Source organism: Eleginops maclovinus, chromosome 12 (assembly GCF_036324505.1).
Source record: "Eleginops maclovinus isolate JMC-PN-2008 ecotype Puerto Natales chromosome 12, JC_Emac_rtc_rv5, whole genome shotgun sequence".
NCBI lineage: Eukaryota > Metazoa > Chordata > Actinopteri > Perciformes > Eleginopidae > Eleginops > Eleginops maclovinus.
In genome coordinates, this window is record NC_086360.1 from 24,593,187 (window position 1) to 24,612,242 (window position 19,056).

The following is a 19,056-nucleotide window of genomic DNA, read 5'->3' on the forward strand; positions in this document are numbered from 1 at the left end:
CCAGTATGGCCTGCCAAAGGCGATGTCAGAACCTCTGTAACCCTGGCTGGTGTCTGAATGTTAGTTTGGAATGCGCTTGATTTGATATGCAGAGGTGTTTTCTATGAGCGGAGCATGCATTTTAAACACATTTCTGTAAAAATGTGCATTGTAGAAGATGTGTGAGTGTTATGACGTAAGAGCAATGACCAATGGGCTCAGCTCCAGCACAATTTAACCAGTCAGTAATGATTTATAAAACACTCTGAACAATCAGGTACTGGTACCAACTTAGTACTGTTTTTTTCATTCAGGGACAAAAAGTGTTAATGGCAGCTTAAATTGCAGGGCAGTCTCGGCTTTAGCAGTGAAGAGAAACGTTAAGCTACAACAGTGAGGTGACAGGCGGTGTGCAGCGCTTTTATCATTGAAATTAGAAACAAAAAGGAGGTGAAAGATGTAAAGGTTTTTAATGTGGCGAAGTTAAAATGCTGTAGTGGTGGAGTGGAGCGTTTCGCAATGTGTGCGGCGGTAAAAACTAAAACTGAAGATGGGTGTTGAGGATAACTTAAAAAATGTGAGACCTTCATAATTCAACTTTGATTTGTAGTAAGATGTTTTTATTGTGGAGGAGATATTATTGCCAGAGATGAATTTCTAATACTTAGTGGATGCTCAGTCATATATTAGTGCACATACAGACACTTATTTGTAACGCTATACCATTTTCTTCTGAATCAAGCCGTAGGCTCCATAACTATAAGTATAGTGAAGTATGAATCAACACTGCAGGATGTTGGTATTAGACTGAGAGGAACTGGTAAGTAGGCCTCGGAGGGTAAATATAGATTGTGCATGACAGGGTCCATATTTCAGAGTGAGTTCATGCAAAGCTTCAACTTCTGCTTTTAGGGGTACTTCAAGTCTCTATTCATTCAGTGATGTGAGAAGCTTGGTAGCTTGGAAACATACAACTCAAATGAATGTCTTTAATGTACATGTTTTAATTACACTACCCAATCTTTGAGAGTGGGTTTGTGAAAGTACAGTAAAAAAGAAATGCAACCATCAGATATTTTCAAAGTCTGTTATTATTTTGTCGATATTTATTTTTGAGGTGTTGGGCGAGAAAATAGGAAAAGAAAACAGATGAAATTGTGTTAACTCAACTCCCCCACGTTTGAATATAATCTCTGAACATCTTCTGTGTTCTGAATCAAACAACATGTTTTATTTGATTATATTGGAGTAAGGTCACCTCTCAAATCTCATACTGTACTTTGATTATAAAACTAAATATGTTAAAAAAAGAAAAAAGGTCCACTTGGTACCCGACAACCGTCCCCCTGTCTTTAGTCATTAAATCTGACCCGGGACACATCTGGGAGAGCATCAGACTTGTTTTGCGTCTTCTTTGATTCTGAACCACTATCCAAATCCTCTCCCTCTTCATCATCATCTCCAAAGTCACTGAGATCATCATCATCACTGTCTAAGTCATCCAAGTCCTTCTTCCCTCGTCCACGTCCTTTTTTTCTCCCTTCAACAACTTTTTTATCATCTTCTTCCTCTTTTTCTTCTTCTTCTCCATCATTCTTGTTAATTCTGCACAGTGAGAGAGAAACAATGTTTGAATGAGTGTCCTCTGCTACTTTAAGTCATACAAAAGCATTGGAAAAATGATACATGAGGATAAATTAATGCCTCAATGTTACAAAAACAATTTGAATTAAGGGCATTAACGGAGAAGTAAAGACTGGAGCTAAAATGTTGTCAATTAGTTGTAACGCATTCAACCAGAATAAGTCGTAACACATCGTTTTGTCCACAAGATGGCGGACTTGCAGTAGAATGAACTGAATGTGCTTGATGGAAATACAAAACAATATTATGACCAACTCCATAAAATAAATACGATTTAGTCCTCCCTGCAGATAGAGAAACACATGTACCACATCTCTTACACACTGTGTGTCGACATGTGATATGAAAGGCTCATTTAGGAGTAGCTAGTGGCAATTTGGGAAGGCAAATCATTGACTCTAAAGCAGGGGTGTCCAAACTTTTTTCCCTGAGGGCCACATAAAGGAAAACATAGGAAGGGCTAGACCACTCACTAGAGGTGAGGTGTATTGCCTCGTAAGTTATAATTTAGCTAAGTCAATCAAATGTAGGTAAATTATTCTTGAAACTTCAATATGCTTTAAGAAACATCTCAGCTCTCCGTAGGGTTTCATTTATTTAGTTGGCAGCTCATCACTTAAAACGGAAGCTTCAGCCTGCTTATAATAAGGGGGAAATATGAAGGGTATATTTCAAGCTTGTTATGTAAATAACTTATTGGGCTTTTTTTTAATCAACACTTTAATAGGTCTTATTAACATATGAATACTAATGTTTAATGTATTATCTTTTACATATTTAAGAAGTACAACATAAGAAAAGCACAAGTTTCAGGTGTGGGCCATATTCCATTATACTTTTAGCATTTGCTGAGGGCCAATTAAAAGTGGGCCATGGCCGCATTTGGCCCCCGGGCCGTAGTTTGGACACCCCTGCTCTAAAGTAATAGATTATCCCAGTCATAAACAGAAAAGTTGATCATTTTTCTTGAGGTCATTCATGTTTTTTACCCATGAATCTGTACACAAACAACATGCACACACAAAAATAAGATGGTGCACTCACGGGATAACAATTTGCTCTTTCTTCCCACACTTGCAGCAGATGTCTAGCTCAAGAGAACAGGGCTTACAGAGGATGTGGTATGCATCCTTCACTGTCCTTTGAGAACACTTGATACTGAAACAAGAAAAACATGCAAGAAGAAACAAGATTAATTTTCAAATTGTAACCGAGCACAAATACCAAAACGCCTAACTGGACATATACGTAAATGATAAGCATTTAAAAAAAACTCTGGTGTTGTGAAACTCTAATTGAATTAACTAATACACGTATTTCATATTGTTATTGCTTGTTTGTTAACACAGAGCAGATCAGTTGTGTGCATTCATGAGCAGTTGCTCCAATGCAGATATCTAACCTGTCTGTCATTAGATAAGATTAACTTTATTATTCCTAATTGTGGGAAATGTTACATCAGAATCTGAACAAGGCATCGCACATGATGATAAGCTGCAAACAACTCTTTAGTCTCAGACCACTAGTTTACATGAATATCTGCAGTGAATATACCAAGAATAGACACTGAAAATGTATTCCAAAATGTAAATGGTTGTCGATTTGGGTACCATCTGATGGATGAACATTATTTGGGGTTACACGTTCATCTTGTGTGGTGGTCATTTTAGATCGGGAACACAATAGGTGTAACAAAGTTTACTAAACCACTCAAAATTCAATGAAAGAGGTGATCATGTTCGAATGCCTACTGTAGAGGATATCATGAGGCCTTGAGGCAATCAAATGTCAATATTTATGATTGATGAAAGTAGCAAATCAGTCAGATTCAACCCAAACATAGCAGGAGGGTTAAAAATGAATGTAATAAAAAAAATCACATACATCAAATATAAACAGTAAATTGAAGTTTACCTTAAGCTTACTCACCATTTTTTGGGTTGTGTCAGTGACTTGTACTTGTTGTACTTGACTTTCCACTCCAGAACACCCTTACAGTGTTTACAGAGCCCATCATGGATCTTTGCGTTTGCTATCTGTAATTAAAATTTAAAAAGCAGACTGATGAGTAAATAAGATAGCTTTGTCAATACACATATTATTACTGATAACAATTACTAAAGCAGAAAAGTCCAGTGCAAACAATCTTCAATTTCTTCACAATGCTACCACAGTATTGTTAGGATGGCTACAGACAAACACAAAGTTAGCATAAAACCATACCTTGTCTCTAGACTTGGCTCTAAAATAGGTCTCTACACATCAGCATGTCGCTCAATTGATAGCAATCTCACATGTTAAACACCTTTGAAAGTGTCTCTAGATAATTGTCCTCAGTGTGTATACAAGCTAGCTACACAGGACCGTTTTCCTACACGGTTCACATACCTTCACTTGTGCAGTCGCTCCGTACTTGTTGTTTCTGAAGGCAGTGTTGTTTTGATGCTTTTGGGCTCGAGAACGAGTGACATTACCTTTTTGAGAACTCATCTTATTTCCAGATTTTTTAGATACACATGTTATGTGGGTATACACTTCCGAAAAGCATGCTGAAGAGCGAGCAACCCCGGAAGTAGTACAAGCACGTGATGAAACGTCATGAGGTCAAAACATCCCAAGACGAACCACAAAAGGGGTTGAAATACAATGCAATTATAAACAACCGCTGGATTAAAAATAGACGACGAAAGTAACGTTAGTTAATTAAAAAAAATATTCAAAATAAAATGACGTCAACAGAAAGAACATTAGAAACACCTTGGCCGTTTCTGATTGGACGTTGCCTGAGAATAGTAATATCTGATTGGATTTCCTACACGTCAATCAAAACCTTACTCCGTTCTGCAGCGTTGACAGGACCTGCCCATTAATGTAAACACATTACACCATTGGTCGACTTGTTTCATCAAACTATTTTCTATTGGTCCACACAGCTGTCAATCACCTCCCTCTTCTTCCTTACAAGTTGAGTGATTTTCACAACGAAAGCGGTGATGTTTCGAAGGCAAGCGTTATTGTTGTGAAGTGATTGCCAAAGCAACACGGACGTGAGACAATATTTTATTTTATCAAATTGACCCATGTCGCCGTGGAGCTGTACAGACTTTAACCCTTTGAATGAGTTGAATTCATTCAGGACTATATGTTGAGAAAACCGACCGGAGAAAAAAAAGAGACGACAGTTTCTGAGGCTGTCTGGACCAGGAGGACGGATCTGCCAGCTAATAAAAAGACTCACAGCTGTGGGTACCAAGAGGGATATATACACTCAGTGACATCGCCAACAAAGAGGACACGGAATAGAAGATAATCTGGATAACCTTGTAAATCTCCCGGCGTCGATAAGAAGACAAGTTGGTGCAAAGATAACACCTGACTTCCTTCAATACTGTCACCTGGAAATAGAAAGAAAAACAAAACAAGACCCCCTGCAGGTGATGTCACCATTTCTCCTCTCTGTGGTAATAAGGAGGTTAAATGCATGTTACTGGCTAATTGACCCTTAACACTTTGCTATAGTTGTGTTTAGCCATTGGAAATTAAACCTCCACAAACCAGCCTAATCTCCCTGAACACATTTCTGCCTCCACCACCATTTTACAGTAAATCGCTGCGGGGCTCCATTCTGTGTCCTCGGCTTATTTCTGGACTATTTTGGGCATTATAACAAGGAAATAGCCTCCACTATGCACTGTGCTGCTGTGTGCCCATTTTAAATGTCACAGCATCTTGTTGAATAAACATTCATAGATCACAAGGTTGTAAAAAGTAATCACCGGAAATTATTTTTGGTCCAGCCTGTGGTTGATAGTAGTGGCACCCAGGTAATCAAGTATAATTGAAGTCACCTTTGAGTAATTGACATGCAAATAGCTGTTTTCCAAGACTGTAAAGTGAAATCAGTACTATCAAAACCAATCCATTATGAGGTTATTAAAACACATTAATCAGGATTATGACACACAAGATTATTTCCAAGGCGTTGTATATCTCCCACAGTAAAGTGTGGGACTTTGTCATATAATTAAAACTGCTGTAAATCTGCCAGATGTAATTGGAAATAAAAAAACAAACTTGAATTGTGATTAATTTGCACATTTTACCAACTATAAATAAGCATTCATAAATACTTAACTGGAAAAGTAAGTAATAAGGATTTAAAGAACATCTCTGGTGTTGTGAAACTGTCATGTCAGTGTTTTGGTTATTAAATAAAAACACAAATGAGCTAAATGGTACATTTGAATTATATTATCATTGATCATTTGTAGTACTGGCAAGGGTGGGCACAAAGAGGCATGAGGGATGTGCTTCATCATTCATATTGTGTACAGTCACCATGGTTTGCATCATGACGGTGTGTCCTGGCAGCAGATTGCACATTTGCATAGCTTCGAGGGTGTATTTACAAAGATGTAATATCAGGGTGTAAGTTCATACTTTAAGCACCTTAATTCGAAATCCAATCCCCAACACACGGTCATAACCTGACTGTGATGTGTGTATCGGCCTATTCAGAAGGGCATGTGCTTCGTTGCAGAGTCAAATTACTCGGTTGTAAGAGGCATTCCTGCAGGACATTTTGACGGGGTGACCAGCTTCGGTGTCACCGTAATGAGTTCTGCTGCTGACATGTCTTGTGCAGGACAAATTAAATGCACCTGGACCTTTCTTAAAGGTAGCCTTAGGTGGGGGTCCAGGTGCTAGGTGATACGAGGAAGCTTTTTAAGTCGATACTGTCTGAGTGCTTGTGGAGCCTTGGAGACGAAAAACTCTCAATCAGTGTCAGAGCTATTGTTTTTTTTAATACAATCTTGTCTGCATAGAGCTATAAATTCTAAAGAGGGGAATAGATAGTGTATAAGAAAGGTTTTAGCCCCCGGCCCCAGAAACCCCCTGCTATTCCACTTGTGTTAATGTTGGAAAGAGAACCTCATCCCAGACTTCTGTTGTGAATCTGCTCTTTCCTTGTGATCAATCTGCAGGGGATGCAGAGGCAAAATAAGGGCCCAGATGCCCCTTTTTGTATACATTATATCCTAAATCCTTAAGGAAATTCTTACATTTAATCTGCTGCTGTCTGTTTCTATTTTAACTATAATCCCTCACCCTTCACAGTGTTTTGAGGATGAACCACTTATCCCTCAGCGAGATATGTTGCCTGTTCTGCTGTCCACCGTGCCCCAGCAAGATCGCCTCCAAGCTGGCCTTCCTGCCCCCAGAGCCCACCTACAGCCTCATGTCTGACGACAGTGGCAGCAGATGGACGCTGCACCTCTCCGAACGTGCCGACTGGCAGTACTCGTCCCGTGAGAAGGACGCCATCGAGTGTTTCATGACACGCACCTCAAGAGGGAACCGCATCGCCTGCATGTTTGTCCGCTGCTCGCCCAGCGCCAAGTACACATTATTATTCTCCCACGGAAACGCAGTGGACTTGGGCCAGATGAGCAGCTTCTACATCGGCCTTGGTTCGCGGATCAACTGCAACGTCTTCTCCTACGACTACTCGGGTTACGGGGCGAGTTCTGGGAAGCCCTCGGAGAAGAACCTGTATGCTGATGTCGACGCCGCCTGGCAGGCACTCCGAACACGGTAATTAGATGATGATGATGATGATGATGATGATGATGGGAGAACCTGTACACAGATGTTGGCACAGTGTGTAGAGAAAAGGAGCCTGTGATGGATTAGCATGATGAATGCATTGGTATTAGAGTAACTGAATAGCAAGCAGAGCCACATATTTAAAAGTGGTTATAAAATAAATCCTTAATTGCGATGTAGGTGAGGATTGATTGAACCTCGGAGAATGGTTGCTAAAGCGCCTTTTTAAAGAGGCCCTATTCTCTTTCTGTTTTTTCCCTTTCCTGTGGTGTGTTTCTATAGGTGTTTGTGCATGTAAACGGTCTGCAAAGGCTAAAATCCCAAAGTTCATTCCAGATGGAGTTTCTCTCGCACACTCTCCCCCTCTGCCAGAAACGCTCCCACTGGACTCCTTTTGTTTACTTCGACAACATAGTGACATCACCACCTCAACACTCGCGCTTGTATTGGCTCCAACACATCGTACGTGACATATCGTCGTTCGTGTCACAACACGGCCGGCCAGCTAACCAGTCAGATCAGACTGGGCTCTGGTTTCAGACGGAGGGTGAAAAGATATGAAACACAGATATGAAAACCTGTTAGTTGGCATAACAGGGCTTCTTTTAACTTGAAGTTATTTGAACATGCATACAATAACAGGTCGGATCTTGAAGCGAAAGGGAAACCCTTATATGCAAATACTATGCACACATCACCTCTCCTTACAGTGCAAGACATGGTTCCAGATCATTTCCCTCTATAGCAAGTCATAAGTAAAGCTGTCAGCTGAGAAAACTGTGACAAACGAGTCGTATTATTAACAATTCTCTGTTTGTCATTCTAGTTTGACAACTTTGCATTGGTGGAGAGGGATAATGTGAAAACAGCAGCAACCTTTCTTTAGTTCACCTAGGCCGGGAATGTTTGCAGTTATGGGGAAGTTGCACTGAGAAAATGAAGATTACTTAAATGAGAGCAAAGTCAATCCTGAAGAAACTGGGCTGATGTAGACTGATAGGGAGTGACACAAAAAGATAACGAGCGCTGTGAAAGTTGATGTAAAGAGTGTACAGAAGGAGCTGGGTGGAGGGGTGATTAGATTGGACCTGATTAGAATCTTGGGTGGAGATGACGAGGAATGGACATTTGTGTAGGAATGACACGGTGTTCTTGTAGGCAGTCATAAGGAGCGTGTTTGCTGTGATTATGCTGCCCAGCCATATGTAGGTGTGTGTGGGAGCTCTGCTGCAACTCAATGCTCTCCGGCTATGAGAATACATCGGCCAATATTCTCCTTCTTGCGATTTCTCAGCTTGATAAACTTACTTATTCAGTGCTTCTTGTTGGCGCTGTCTGTGATTCTCGTTCTTAATTTGTAAAGATAATTGAACAAGGGCCCTTGGAGTCTTTGTGGTATTACATGGGGTGTCATTGAGGAATTTGGTATTGAATTTCTCCATTTTTATAAGCCCTTTTTCTCCACTGACATCTTGCTTTTGTATTCAGTTGGAAAGGATTCAATCCATGGACTCTGCAGTAGTCACAGGTGTTTATCAGCTCCATATCTAAATCCACCTGCAAATAAGTGAATATATATATATAATAAATACAAAAAACAGGCATTTGGATAATCATTATAGTTTATTTATATACTAAACGCTCTATATCCAAGCCATCATACCGCTGTCAAACAACAGTCATTTGACCTGGCTAGTCATCATAAAACTCACAAACAAATTCAAATGATTAAAGATGTCTTTGTTTGTCTTTAAGTTAGAAAGAGAGCCTGAACAAGTAAACAAAATGCAAAATGAGTAGCTTAATCACTCTAAAATGTTCATTGTGCCCTTCATAACTGCGACACACAAGGAAATAAATGGAAGTGATATAATGAAAATCCTCGTCTGCTGGCAATGGAGAAGGAGTCAGCTGATAGACATTTAAATTGAATCTACAGTTCGTGGAAAACCCTTTTTTCTCAATTGTGTTATGCTGTTTTCTCAACTTGTTGAACTCATAATTTGAGATCTATCTCGACGTACTGCAGCGTGGACTCTCCCCTCAGCCCCTTCCCCCAGATAAGGTCTACCAGTCTCTTTCTGTTTAACCAGATGTTCCCCACTTCCTCCCCTCCATTTTTAAACCTCTCGTCATCTCCTTCTTTTGTCCTTTCTGTGACACCATAGACAGACATTGTTCTACATCTTATTTTGGGACTGGCTTGTCAGGGGAATCTTGTGTTTCAGGCTCCCAAAATGTGGTTTAAACGCATGAAGTTCTCAAACTTTTGAGAATTACTTAAGTCATTTTCAAGCAAAAGAGGATAAAACTGACTTTTTTTAGTTCCAATGTCTTTAAATATTCTTTAATTTGATCATCTAATCCATTTGAATATCTTTGGAGCAAGCTTTTTGAAGGTTACACCTTCAGGTTTTACAATGAATCGAATAACTCAAGGTTATGTTTGACAGACTTAATGGATCTTTACAAAACTGCTCCAGTTGTTGCAGCCCTATGTCATGTAAGCACACAGCCCCCCACCTCTTCTGAGGACACGATTTGGGGGATGAGTGTTTAGTTAATATCTGTGAATGTGAAGGAAAATAATGTGCCCAGCATTTTTCTGTTTACTCGGATGAGGGGTCATACAAGTTCAGTAGGCCTGGTTGTTTTTGTATACTTCCTGCTGGAAGACAAACAAATGAGTAAGAGAGGAGATGGGTCAGGAGAAATAAGGACAGGAAGAGCAGAGCCAAAGCAGCTTACATCTACCACAAAGATGCACAACGAGGCTTCCAGTGCCACTCCTGTATCAATGCTAAGTGTACTGTGTTTTCTTCCTGTGGTGAAGGAATATGTTTGAACAGGTGCCGATGGGTAACGCTGGTAGGGCCATTGGCATCCAAATCTTGCTGTTTATTTTCTGCTGCCTGTCGCTGTGAGGTTCTCTTGGCACTTCTTTTATATTTTACACAATCTACCATTTCAGTGAATAAACTGAATAGTCCTCTTCTTAAAAAGGAAGCTGGCAAGTTAAACAGGAAGCCCATTGATGGTAAAGGTTGTGCATACAGGAAATCGGTCAGTGCTGTGAAGCTTTTCTGTTGTTCAGAGAGTCTGTGTCTACTTGTATGTGTGGGAACAAAATGCAATCCTTTCCTTTAAAGCGGGAGCCTTTCTGTCACTTGTGTTTTCAATTAGGAGTTTGTCGCCACGAATACCGCACAAACAATGTCGAATGTGATAGAAAGAACAAATTGCATGATGGGTTAGGATTGGCCTTCAGGACAGTCTGAAAGCTTTCTTCCTTTTCCTTTTTATTCCCAGCAAACACTTCTTGAAAGAGAAAGAAGCACTTAAGGCTGCTCTGTTGTTCTGCTTCATTATTTTGTGTCTTATTCTCCAGCTTGCTTACATGTTGCTGCACAGAGGAATCTCCTGCTCCCACACAGTCGTGATCGAAGGCGAACATTTGCCTCTGAAATGTTCTTTAATCTGAGCAAAGCAGAACTTCAAATAATATAACGTTACACTTGGAGATCTTTGTGTCGACTGGCAGGAGTTGGCAGGAGAATGCGAACAGCATTTCTTGACATGAATGCTGTTTGCATTCTCCTTTTTATGTAAGTTCAGTTAAAGTTTAGATCAACATTTGCATGTCATCATTACTCATCTTTCCCTGCCACACACTGTACGGCCCGGGCTCTGTCTCGCTGTCTGTATGGATGATGATGAGTGTCTACCAATAAACTCCCTTTTCCACTTGACAAGAAAACCACTAATGCTTCGTAACATCTGGCCTTTATCTCCAGTGGGAACGTTTAGAATCAGCATCTTATCCCAAGTACAAATGACTCTGGCTTAGTCGCGATCATTAACCGGCTCCAGCTCTGATCGCTGATTACATGACGCTCGTTTAGCATGGACATGGACCCACCCGACTTTAGATCCTGTATATGTTTAAATGTTCCTGTGATCATATCCAAATCCATATTTGCAAGATCCTAATTTGCTTAGCCGAACTAACCTTTGTACGGTGGGTTGGCTACCTATATTTGCCTGTGTCACTGGTTAGCTGCAACATGCTAGCTTCCTGTACGTGAAATGAGCACGTAAAAAAAGGAAGGAAAGCAGGTATTGACCCAGCATCCGTCTCAGACACTGCATCACATGGCTGTGTTGAATAATCAACAAAGAAGGAACCTCATGATCAAACAAGAGGCTTATAGAAACAAGGACATGCCTTTTTATTCAAGTAGCCTCACCTTGCATGCATAGTGTGAAGGCCAATTTGTCATGATGTTTATTTTGGTGATCTGTTTTCTACTCATGCAAAGAGTTTAAAATGAAACGGGCGTGTTTGAATCATGGCATGCAAAGTTATCTAGTATTTCTATCAATGCAGATGGTTTTTATGCATAGATAAGACTAAGAAATCGAGGCACCTGGAAATGTATAAAGACTACAGAATGGACACTATAGGAAGGCATTGCACAGAGGGACTGTAAAGGGTTCATGAGGGACGGCCTCATTATGTAATGTCATACTTTAATTGCGCACGAGTCACTTGTCATTATGGGGTTGTAAACACAGTCATCCGGTCTGAGACGTTCTACTGTTAAATAAGACCATGGGTCAGTTTCTCGTTGCATACTTTATTTGGATTAAACAAATGATGAATGTGTGGTAAGGATCCTTCCCTCTTTCTGTCTGAGCTCGGCTGCCTCTCCAGTTACAGAATGTATTATGTTAAAGGTCCCGCTGTCAGGATTGTCAACACTAAGTGCTTCTGTGGCCACTCATCAGAGCTTTTTGTGGCCGGTGATACTCTGCTAAATCCTCCAAACCCATGGCTGATATATCAGCTCAATGGGCAACTGAGTTTAAAATGGATAGAGTGCTAAAACTATAACATTATGTAACACAAAGAGACTGAAATGAGTATTTTAACAACCATTCACAGCTTAATGCTAGCTAACCATGAGAATTAGAATCAGGGACTTCAAATCCCTTTCTTAGGCACAATTAAGAATTTAAAAGGGATGTATTGACAGCAGAAATGATGGATATATTATGCATAATCTTGTGAGTATTTGCCCTTTTTTGAATTTCCAAAGCTTAGTGTTAATAAGGTCCTAGTATGGTGTGTTATCTGTCTCTTCTCTGTGTGTCTGACGCTGTAAAGGGCTGTGCCAGAATCATAAATGTGTGTCTTTGAGATAGAAAGAGGGTACACCCCAGCCTTTTGACCCTGCCAAGCATGAATCCACTAGATTGTTTTTATCACATCAAAAGGCCTCTCTGCACGGCCTCACATTAGTCTGCTCAGCTGGCTGCATCCCTCGTGAAGTCTCTCGTGTTTCGATCAGACGCACACCCTGAAGAAGAGAGTGGCTCTAGCACTGTCTTATGCTGACTATTTCATATTTTTAACAAACCAGACTGTCTTTTCCTACGTCTGATTCAGCAGTCAGCAAATTCCCCTTCTCTTGAGTGTTGGGACACTTGAGTAGGCGGCTTTCCCTTTAAACTACACAGTCATATGACCCGAGGGCAGCCTGCTGTCAGTGTGCTAACAGTCGCTACCCCAGGCACATAGCACACTCTCCTCCTGAGCTCCTTTTGTTCAACCACAGTGGATGAGCCACTCCCTCCCTTCACCTGAGCAAGGAGTGTACTCACCAGATGTATGTGTCATTGTGTGTGTGTGTGTGTGTGTGTGTGTGTGTGTGTGTGTTGTGTGTGTGGGTGTTGTGTGTGTCATTCTGAGATGAAGGCGGGGCAGCAATCAATCCTGCTAGTCTAATATTGACAGTAGCCTAGCAACCCTTAACCAATGAGGTTTCAGACCGAGTTTTTTTTTTTTACTCACTGTTGAAAGACTCACTTCCTGCTCAATCACCCCCGTCAAACCGCTATCACCTTACCTAGAAGGGAGACATTCTCTCAAACATGGATGAAGCCCGGCTATCCACCATGTCTGTGCATCACCTACAGTACTTGGAATATCAGTGGATGAAGGCTGTGTGTGGCGATGGCAAACAAAGAGTGCTGTGTGTGTGTGTGTGTGTGTGTGTGTGTGTGTGTGTGTGTGTGTGTTGGGTGGAGTGTAATCGCTCACCTGACTACCCTTAGCAACAGGGCTTGGTGATGTCGCTGAATATATACTTGTTGCTCTCATAACTTGATATATAATTCACTCCTGGGTTCATTTCGTGTGTGGGCTTTTAGATCTCATCATTTTCCAGACAAATCTGAGCACTTCAAGCACATGAATAAAAGGTGTTAAGCATAAACGTATCATGGGAACGCTCCAGTAAAGGAACCCCCCCCCCCCCTGCTGAAGCGCAGATGGTACTCTTATCTGTTAAAAATGCCTCTACATATGTTCAGGTTATCTTAAAATATATATTATTCATAGTGACTGCTAAGGGAGGAGAATATTTCCAGTGTGTGGGGAGCAAGAGGTGGGCCGGAGACAGAACAGGGTGATGACATGGAGGATGTGATGCATAATACATTGGATTTGTGTCAGGAGACTAAATTGATAAAGGATTGGGGGAGGGCCGTTACCATGGAGCATGGCTCGCTATGGCTCAGTGAGGGTATTCAAGCTGAAGTGCAATGAAGTAAATGGCATGCTTGTGTTGGCCGGGTTATTTGTGTGGTCTTGGGTTGGTTAAAGCCTGTCAGAGCCCCCGGCTTACTGAGACTGTCCTCCTCGTTCCTGAATGTGTTTGCATGTGCCAAGACGCAGGATGGGTTAGGGGTTGAAGTGACCTTGTTGTTGGCAGGGGGTCACAGGGTCAAACCTTTCATTATTTATTGTATTTATAACTTGTGTCCTCTGGGCAAACACTCCTACTAGCACACTGTTGGTTTGGTTTAAAGCTGTAAACCATGCTACAGTTTGCAGCAGTGTCTCGCATCCCTTCACCTGATGACTAAGCTATCGAACGGTTTCACTTCACCCTCTCTGTATTGACATTACACCAACTTGACGTCGCAGTGACATCCGCGTGATGACTGTTTATGTGTGTTAGGATTGGCCATGCTTTTGTGGCCTGATATGGAAAAGAACATTGACGAGATAAGTGTAAACAAGCGGAGATAAGCAAAGAAAATTATAAGAAAAATGACGAACTTGAAGGCTAAACAGATAAAGCTGTTCCTGAAAGTTACAGGCTTCCACGTACATGTAAAGGAAGAAGCAACCCTCTTTTACTAACAAAGTTAAACTCCCTACAATAGATGTTTCAATGCTTACAAAGGCTAAATGATCCCAGTGTAGGTCAATCTTTGGGCTCCTGCAAACATTTAGTACATTTGGCCGTCAGTGTTTACTCATTATAGATGACCAACACTTCAAACCCCTGAGCTTTTTAAGGGTCTGAGAAAACCGCATGAAGTGGATTCACAGCGTCTTTTTTTATGACGAATTATCAACGTCGCATTAAACAAGGAAGGTTATAAAAGAAGTGGGGAAATTGACCTGCAGAATGGCCGATATTTGTCCAAAGCGGCTTCTCTCTGAGACACATCAGGAAGGGCGGTGTGATTTTTGATATTTTGTAAAGACTTAGAGAGGTTGACCTCGTCCTCTCTGTCCCTCACCTCCCTTGAACGGCAACATGATGCTGTATAATAGAGATAGCTTTCAGGTGGTATTATCGTCAGCCAGCCTTGAGAGTTAATGTTGCCGCCACTGCACCCAGAGCCCGTAGTAACACTTCCCTCTGCCCTGCCAGTATTTTCACCCCTATTTATACTCGCTGAAGGCCAGCTGACACGCGGACGGTAAACTGTTCAAATATTCCTGCTAATGACTGCGTGTCAGTGTGTGTACGTTTCCACGTTCACCTCTATCGCCCATTCACAGCAGAAGAGCTGCATTACAGATGGCTTCGTTGCAAAGGCTATTTTTGTGGACTTCCTAATTACAATAATTCATCCCAGCAGTGCAGCGCCTGTGTCATATTTTGGTGCTCGTTTATTGTTCATCACTGTGATTTACAGGAGTGCAGTGGCAGAGGCTTAAGCCTGTAATGGTAGTGTTCCTAATTTTAATAATGGAGTGGAGCAGGAGGGTTTTAGTGGGGCTGCTGGTGGCCGTGTGCTACAGGATGAACTCTCACACAGGGATGCAGTGTTCTCAGGCTGTTTCAGGTCGTCAGCTGACTGCTCGCTTGCTACACTGGGTCACGTTCTCCATAATCAGCTGTGGAATGTCTTCGTATTTTTCCCTCCCTCAACCTCGATCCAGTTTCAGTGTCGTGCTCTAGATTCCCTCTGAGTCACGAGTCTCCAGAAGGTGGTCCTCTGTGTTCAGACAGCCGCTGAACCACGGCTGTTTCCCTCCTTTGTGTACTTGTTTTTGGAGGTCGTGTAATCACTGAGTCACTGCGGCGCGACGCCGCAGCCCGTTATAGAGTATGAGTAAGACTCGGTTAGCACACAGGTGTAAGAAGCAGCATGTGGGGAACATTGGAAGATGAATTGGCAGTGTGAGAGTATTTTCCATATAAGAAGTAAAAAAGCAGACCTCGTGTATCACTTTTACTCTACATAGAATCAACTTGTGGTTTCCAAAATACAATATTTCTACTTGATGAATACATGCCAGTGTTTGGTGAAGCAAGCAGTATTCACCCAAACATATCCGGCATCTAGTCATGTAAATAATCCTGTCCATGATGTGCAAATGTGTGATATTCAAATATTCAATGTCCTCCTCTCAGGTATGGCATCCGGCCAGAGAACGTGATCGTGTATGGCCAGAGTATCGGCACCGTGCCCTCTGTGGACCTGGCCTCTCGCTACGAGAGCGCCGCAGTCATCCTCCACTCCCCGCTCACCTCTGGCATGAGAGTGGCCTTCCCCGACACCAAGAAGACCTACTGCTTTGACGCCTTCCCTAAGTGAGTGCACTTCATGAGACAGATGGCTCCTGTGTGACAATCATGCACAGAGAGACACATAACAAGCAAATGATTTTAGAAACACAGTATTATTACAAGGTATTTGAACCAGAGAGACACACACAGAAGCTTGCAAACATTTACATTTAGATGTGTCTAATCAATAGAGGGAGTGTTCTCAGTGAGGCGCTTTAGAGGTATTTCCCGTAGCTCCCTCTGGTGGTCGGTGGCCAAACTACCTCTGCTTCATTTCCCTTTTTCTGTGTTTCAATGTGTTGATGATTACTAAACCTTAAGTTGCCTGTATTTTTTACATCACTCCCTAACTCTGTTTTCTATATCTTCTGACTCCGAAGCATCGACAAGATCTCCAAGGTGACGTCCCCAGTCCTGGTGATCCATGGGACGGAGGACGAGGTCATCGACTTCTCCCACGGCCTGGCGCTTTATGAGCGCTGTCAGCGCCCCGTGGAGCCGCTGTGGGTGGAGGGGGCAGGACACAATGACGTGGAGCTCTACGGACAATACCTGGAGAGACTCAAACAGTTTGTTGCACATGAGCTGGTCAACTTGTAGAGGCGCTGGAAAGGAGGGCGGCGAGAGGGAGGAAGAGAGAAACAAGGTTTCCAGGAGAGGGTGGATGATGGAGAGGGGTACAACTTTTTCTTTTATGTGAATTGATGCAGGTAGAAGTGGTGTTAGTCTGTGTAATACTAAAGTCTTCTCTCATTATCGAGCGCCTCTCCCCCTTGGAGCTCCAGTTAGTCGGGGCACAGAGCCTTTCAGTACCATCCACTCCACATGCTGCAGCTGTGAACTTTCAACCTATCATTTTTCATTTTGCTTTTAATTTTTTTGTTTTTTTTTTATGTTGCAATTTGCACATCCTGAGTGTGTGAATGAAAAGAGTGCACAGACGATATTCTGAGTGTACATGCAGTAAATGAGTGTCCCGTTTTTTTTTTTGCTGCCTTTCTAAGAAGCACATGGTCCACTGTTCCTTATGGAGGGATTTTGAGGCTATAGAACTGGACTGGACTAGACTGTCCAACCCAATCGAACTCCATCTGACTCTGGGGTCAGGTTCGGACCTCATCTCTGCAGTAACCATGTATTTCCTTTTTTTGGATTAAATTCATTATATTTTTTTATATTAAACATGATTTTTGCACGTATCAACTGTCACTGTACAAGACAAACTGACGTTATCTAGCTGTGTGCCAGTATTGCCAAATGTTTAGTATAATATATAGCAGAGAGGTGGACGCACAAAGAAATGTGTAGAAGATAAATCTAGAAACATCTCCAAAGCTCTGTTGGCTGTATTCAGTCCGTCTGTTAGGTCTTAAAAGGGGGATTTGATGTCTTGCAATCTAGAAAAATATGATGCAGTTCATGTAGTCAGTAAAAGACCCGGGCTGTGTACCAATGCAGGTTATTTCCTCACACTCTGTCCTTTGGAAACATTTCCACAGTTCCTACTTCAAGGTGAACTCAGAAGTATTGCTGCTGTAGGACCGTTATTGCTACGCTGTAGTAGAGAAATGTTTCAGAACTCAAAATGCTGGACAGGTAAATGTACAAACTATCTGACATCTCTCTGGAAATAACAATATTCCCCTTAATATAGTAACTATAATAGAACCCAGTGTTGACAGTGTTTTTTCTGTCTTTGGGTGAGACTATATCGAGTTAAATAATGTAAGTAGTTATTATTACAGATCTTATGTACCTGAATCAGATCTTGATGTTGTCTTTTTTTATAAGATGCGTTAACTACTGTGACAGCGGTCTGTGCTCTATTCAACACTTATACCACTAATGCCAATCATGACTGAATGGTGCACATTATTAACACATCTGGCATAGATTTATTGTCACTTCAGGAAGTTGTTAAACATTATAGTGTTGCGTTTTAAGTTGTTGAGAAGCATTTACATTACGAGTACGTTTTGAACTTTAAAATGAATAGACAATGGGCGAGGGGCTCAGCATTAAAGGGCCTCCATCATGGACATTTTGTTTTTGTTTGAACTTTCTTTCTGTCTGCATGGTATTTCTGGATCCATTGTTTATTGTTTTGCCCTTTAATGCTGAGCGTGCTGAAACAAAGCATTTGCCAGCTGATGGCTCCTTTGAGACCCTGAAAAGCAAATGTCAAAGTGCTACTGCATGCCAAGAACAGCTAGTTTTTCTTAATTTGTTTTAGTCTGTGTGACAAACTCAGAGTTGAATAAGAGATCTCAATAACTTTATGTTTTTATGGGTATTTTTTTTACCTGTCTTACTCTAGACTGTGTCAACAAAAGGGGTCAAATACCGTTTGTATTAGAAAATTAACCAATAAGCAAATGGGTGCTACTGTAAACTTCAGGTCTGATCACTTACGTTAAAGAGGAAGTGGAAATGGCTTGATGTTTTGTCATCTGTTCTGAAACTGTTTTTTTCACAACTCATTTGTCTTATAAAGAAGGTTATGCTTTTTGTTTCATTTTAACTTTGTATATAATATTTGTACTGGACATGTCATTTCTTTTTCTTTTTTTGTCATTTCTTTGAGCTGTCATTATTCTTATTTCTCTCTTGATATGAGACCAAGGTAGGCCATCGTTTTGGCTCTCAGAAAACCTTTGTATAGGTCACTTTGACTAATGTCATCTCTGATTTGATTAATTTTGTATATCATATTTCAATACAAAGAAACTTATATGTAATAACAATATTAATAAAGTAATTCTAACGTGGATAGAGAAAATAAAATTGTATTTGAGAAGCAACACGATTTCTGACCGATCTGTTTAATTTTTATTTGGGGGGGGGGGGGGATTTCCGGTTTGTATTTTGGATAGGTCAAGTGCCATGCAAATGGTGATCTCATGCTCTTTAATAAGAAAGAATACAACACAGTATTAGGAATCTTCCTCTA

At 41.2% G+C, this 19,056-nt stretch overlaps 2 protein-coding genes across 3 annotated transcripts; one reads left to right on the forward strand and one right to left on the reverse strand.

Moving 5' to 3' along the window:
• Positions 1 to 954: 954 nt before the first annotated feature.
• c12h9orf85 (chromosome 12 C9orf85 homolog) lies at positions 955 to 4,234 on the reverse strand. 2 transcript variants are annotated; one of them, XM_063896307.1, is made up of 4 exons: positions 4,008 to 4,234; positions 3,553 to 3,655; positions 2,668 to 2,781; positions 955 to 1,584 (listed from the first exon to the last, which is right to left on the reverse strand). In XM_063896307.1, the coding sequence occupies exons 1-4, from the start codon at positions 4,111 to 4,113 to the stop codon at positions 1,332 to 1,334; spliced, it is 576 nt and encodes a 191-aa protein (XP_063752377.1). In that variant the 5' UTR covers positions 4,114 to 4,234; the 3' UTR covers positions 955 to 1,331. The 2 variants fall into 2 exon arrangements, with proteins under 2 accessions (XP_063752377.1, XP_063752376.1); XM_063896306.1 differs by having other exon boundaries at positions 3,553 to 3,659; positions 4,012 to 4,228.
• Positions 4,235 to 4,581: 347 nt separating this feature from the next.
• abhd17b (abhydrolase domain containing 17B, depalmitoylase) lies at positions 4,582 to 18,907 on the forward strand. Its single transcript, XM_063897644.1, has 4 exons — positions 4,582 to 5,057; positions 6,742 to 7,218; positions 15,951 to 16,130; positions 16,487 to 18,907. Exons 2-4 carry the CDS (start codon positions 6,752 to 6,754, stop codon positions 16,704 to 16,706), a joined length of 867 nt encoding a protein of 288 aa, XP_063753714.1. The 5' UTR covers positions 4,582 to 5,057; positions 6,742 to 6,751; the 3' UTR covers positions 16,707 to 18,907.
• The last annotated feature ends 149 nt before the right edge of the window (positions 18,908 to 19,056 follow it).

Coding starts and splice junctions, on each gene's coding strand:
- c12h9orf85 (XM_063896307.1), bottom strand. CDS start 4,113: ATGAGTTCTCAAAAAGGTAATGTCACTCGTTCTCGAGCCCAAAAGCAT. Junction 3,656..4,007: donor GACTGCACAAGTGAAGGTAT/GTGAACCGTGTA, acceptor AATTACAGATAG/CAAACGCAAAGATCCATGAT. Junction 2,782..3,552: donor CTGACACAACCCAAAAAATG/GTGAGTAAGCTT, acceptor TTCTTGTTTCAG/TATCAAGTGTTCTCAAAGGA.
- abhd17b (XM_063897644.1), top strand. CDS start 6,752: ATGAACCACTTATCCCTCAGCGAGATATGTTGCCTGTTCTGCTGTCCA. Junction 7,219..15,950: donor TGGCAGGCACTCCGAACACG/GTAATTAGATGA, acceptor TCCTCCTCTCAG/GTATGGCATCCGGCCAGAGA. Junction 16,131..16,486: donor TGCTTTGACGCCTTCCCTAA/GTGAGTGCACTT, acceptor CTGACTCCGAAG/CATCGACAAGATCTCCAAGG.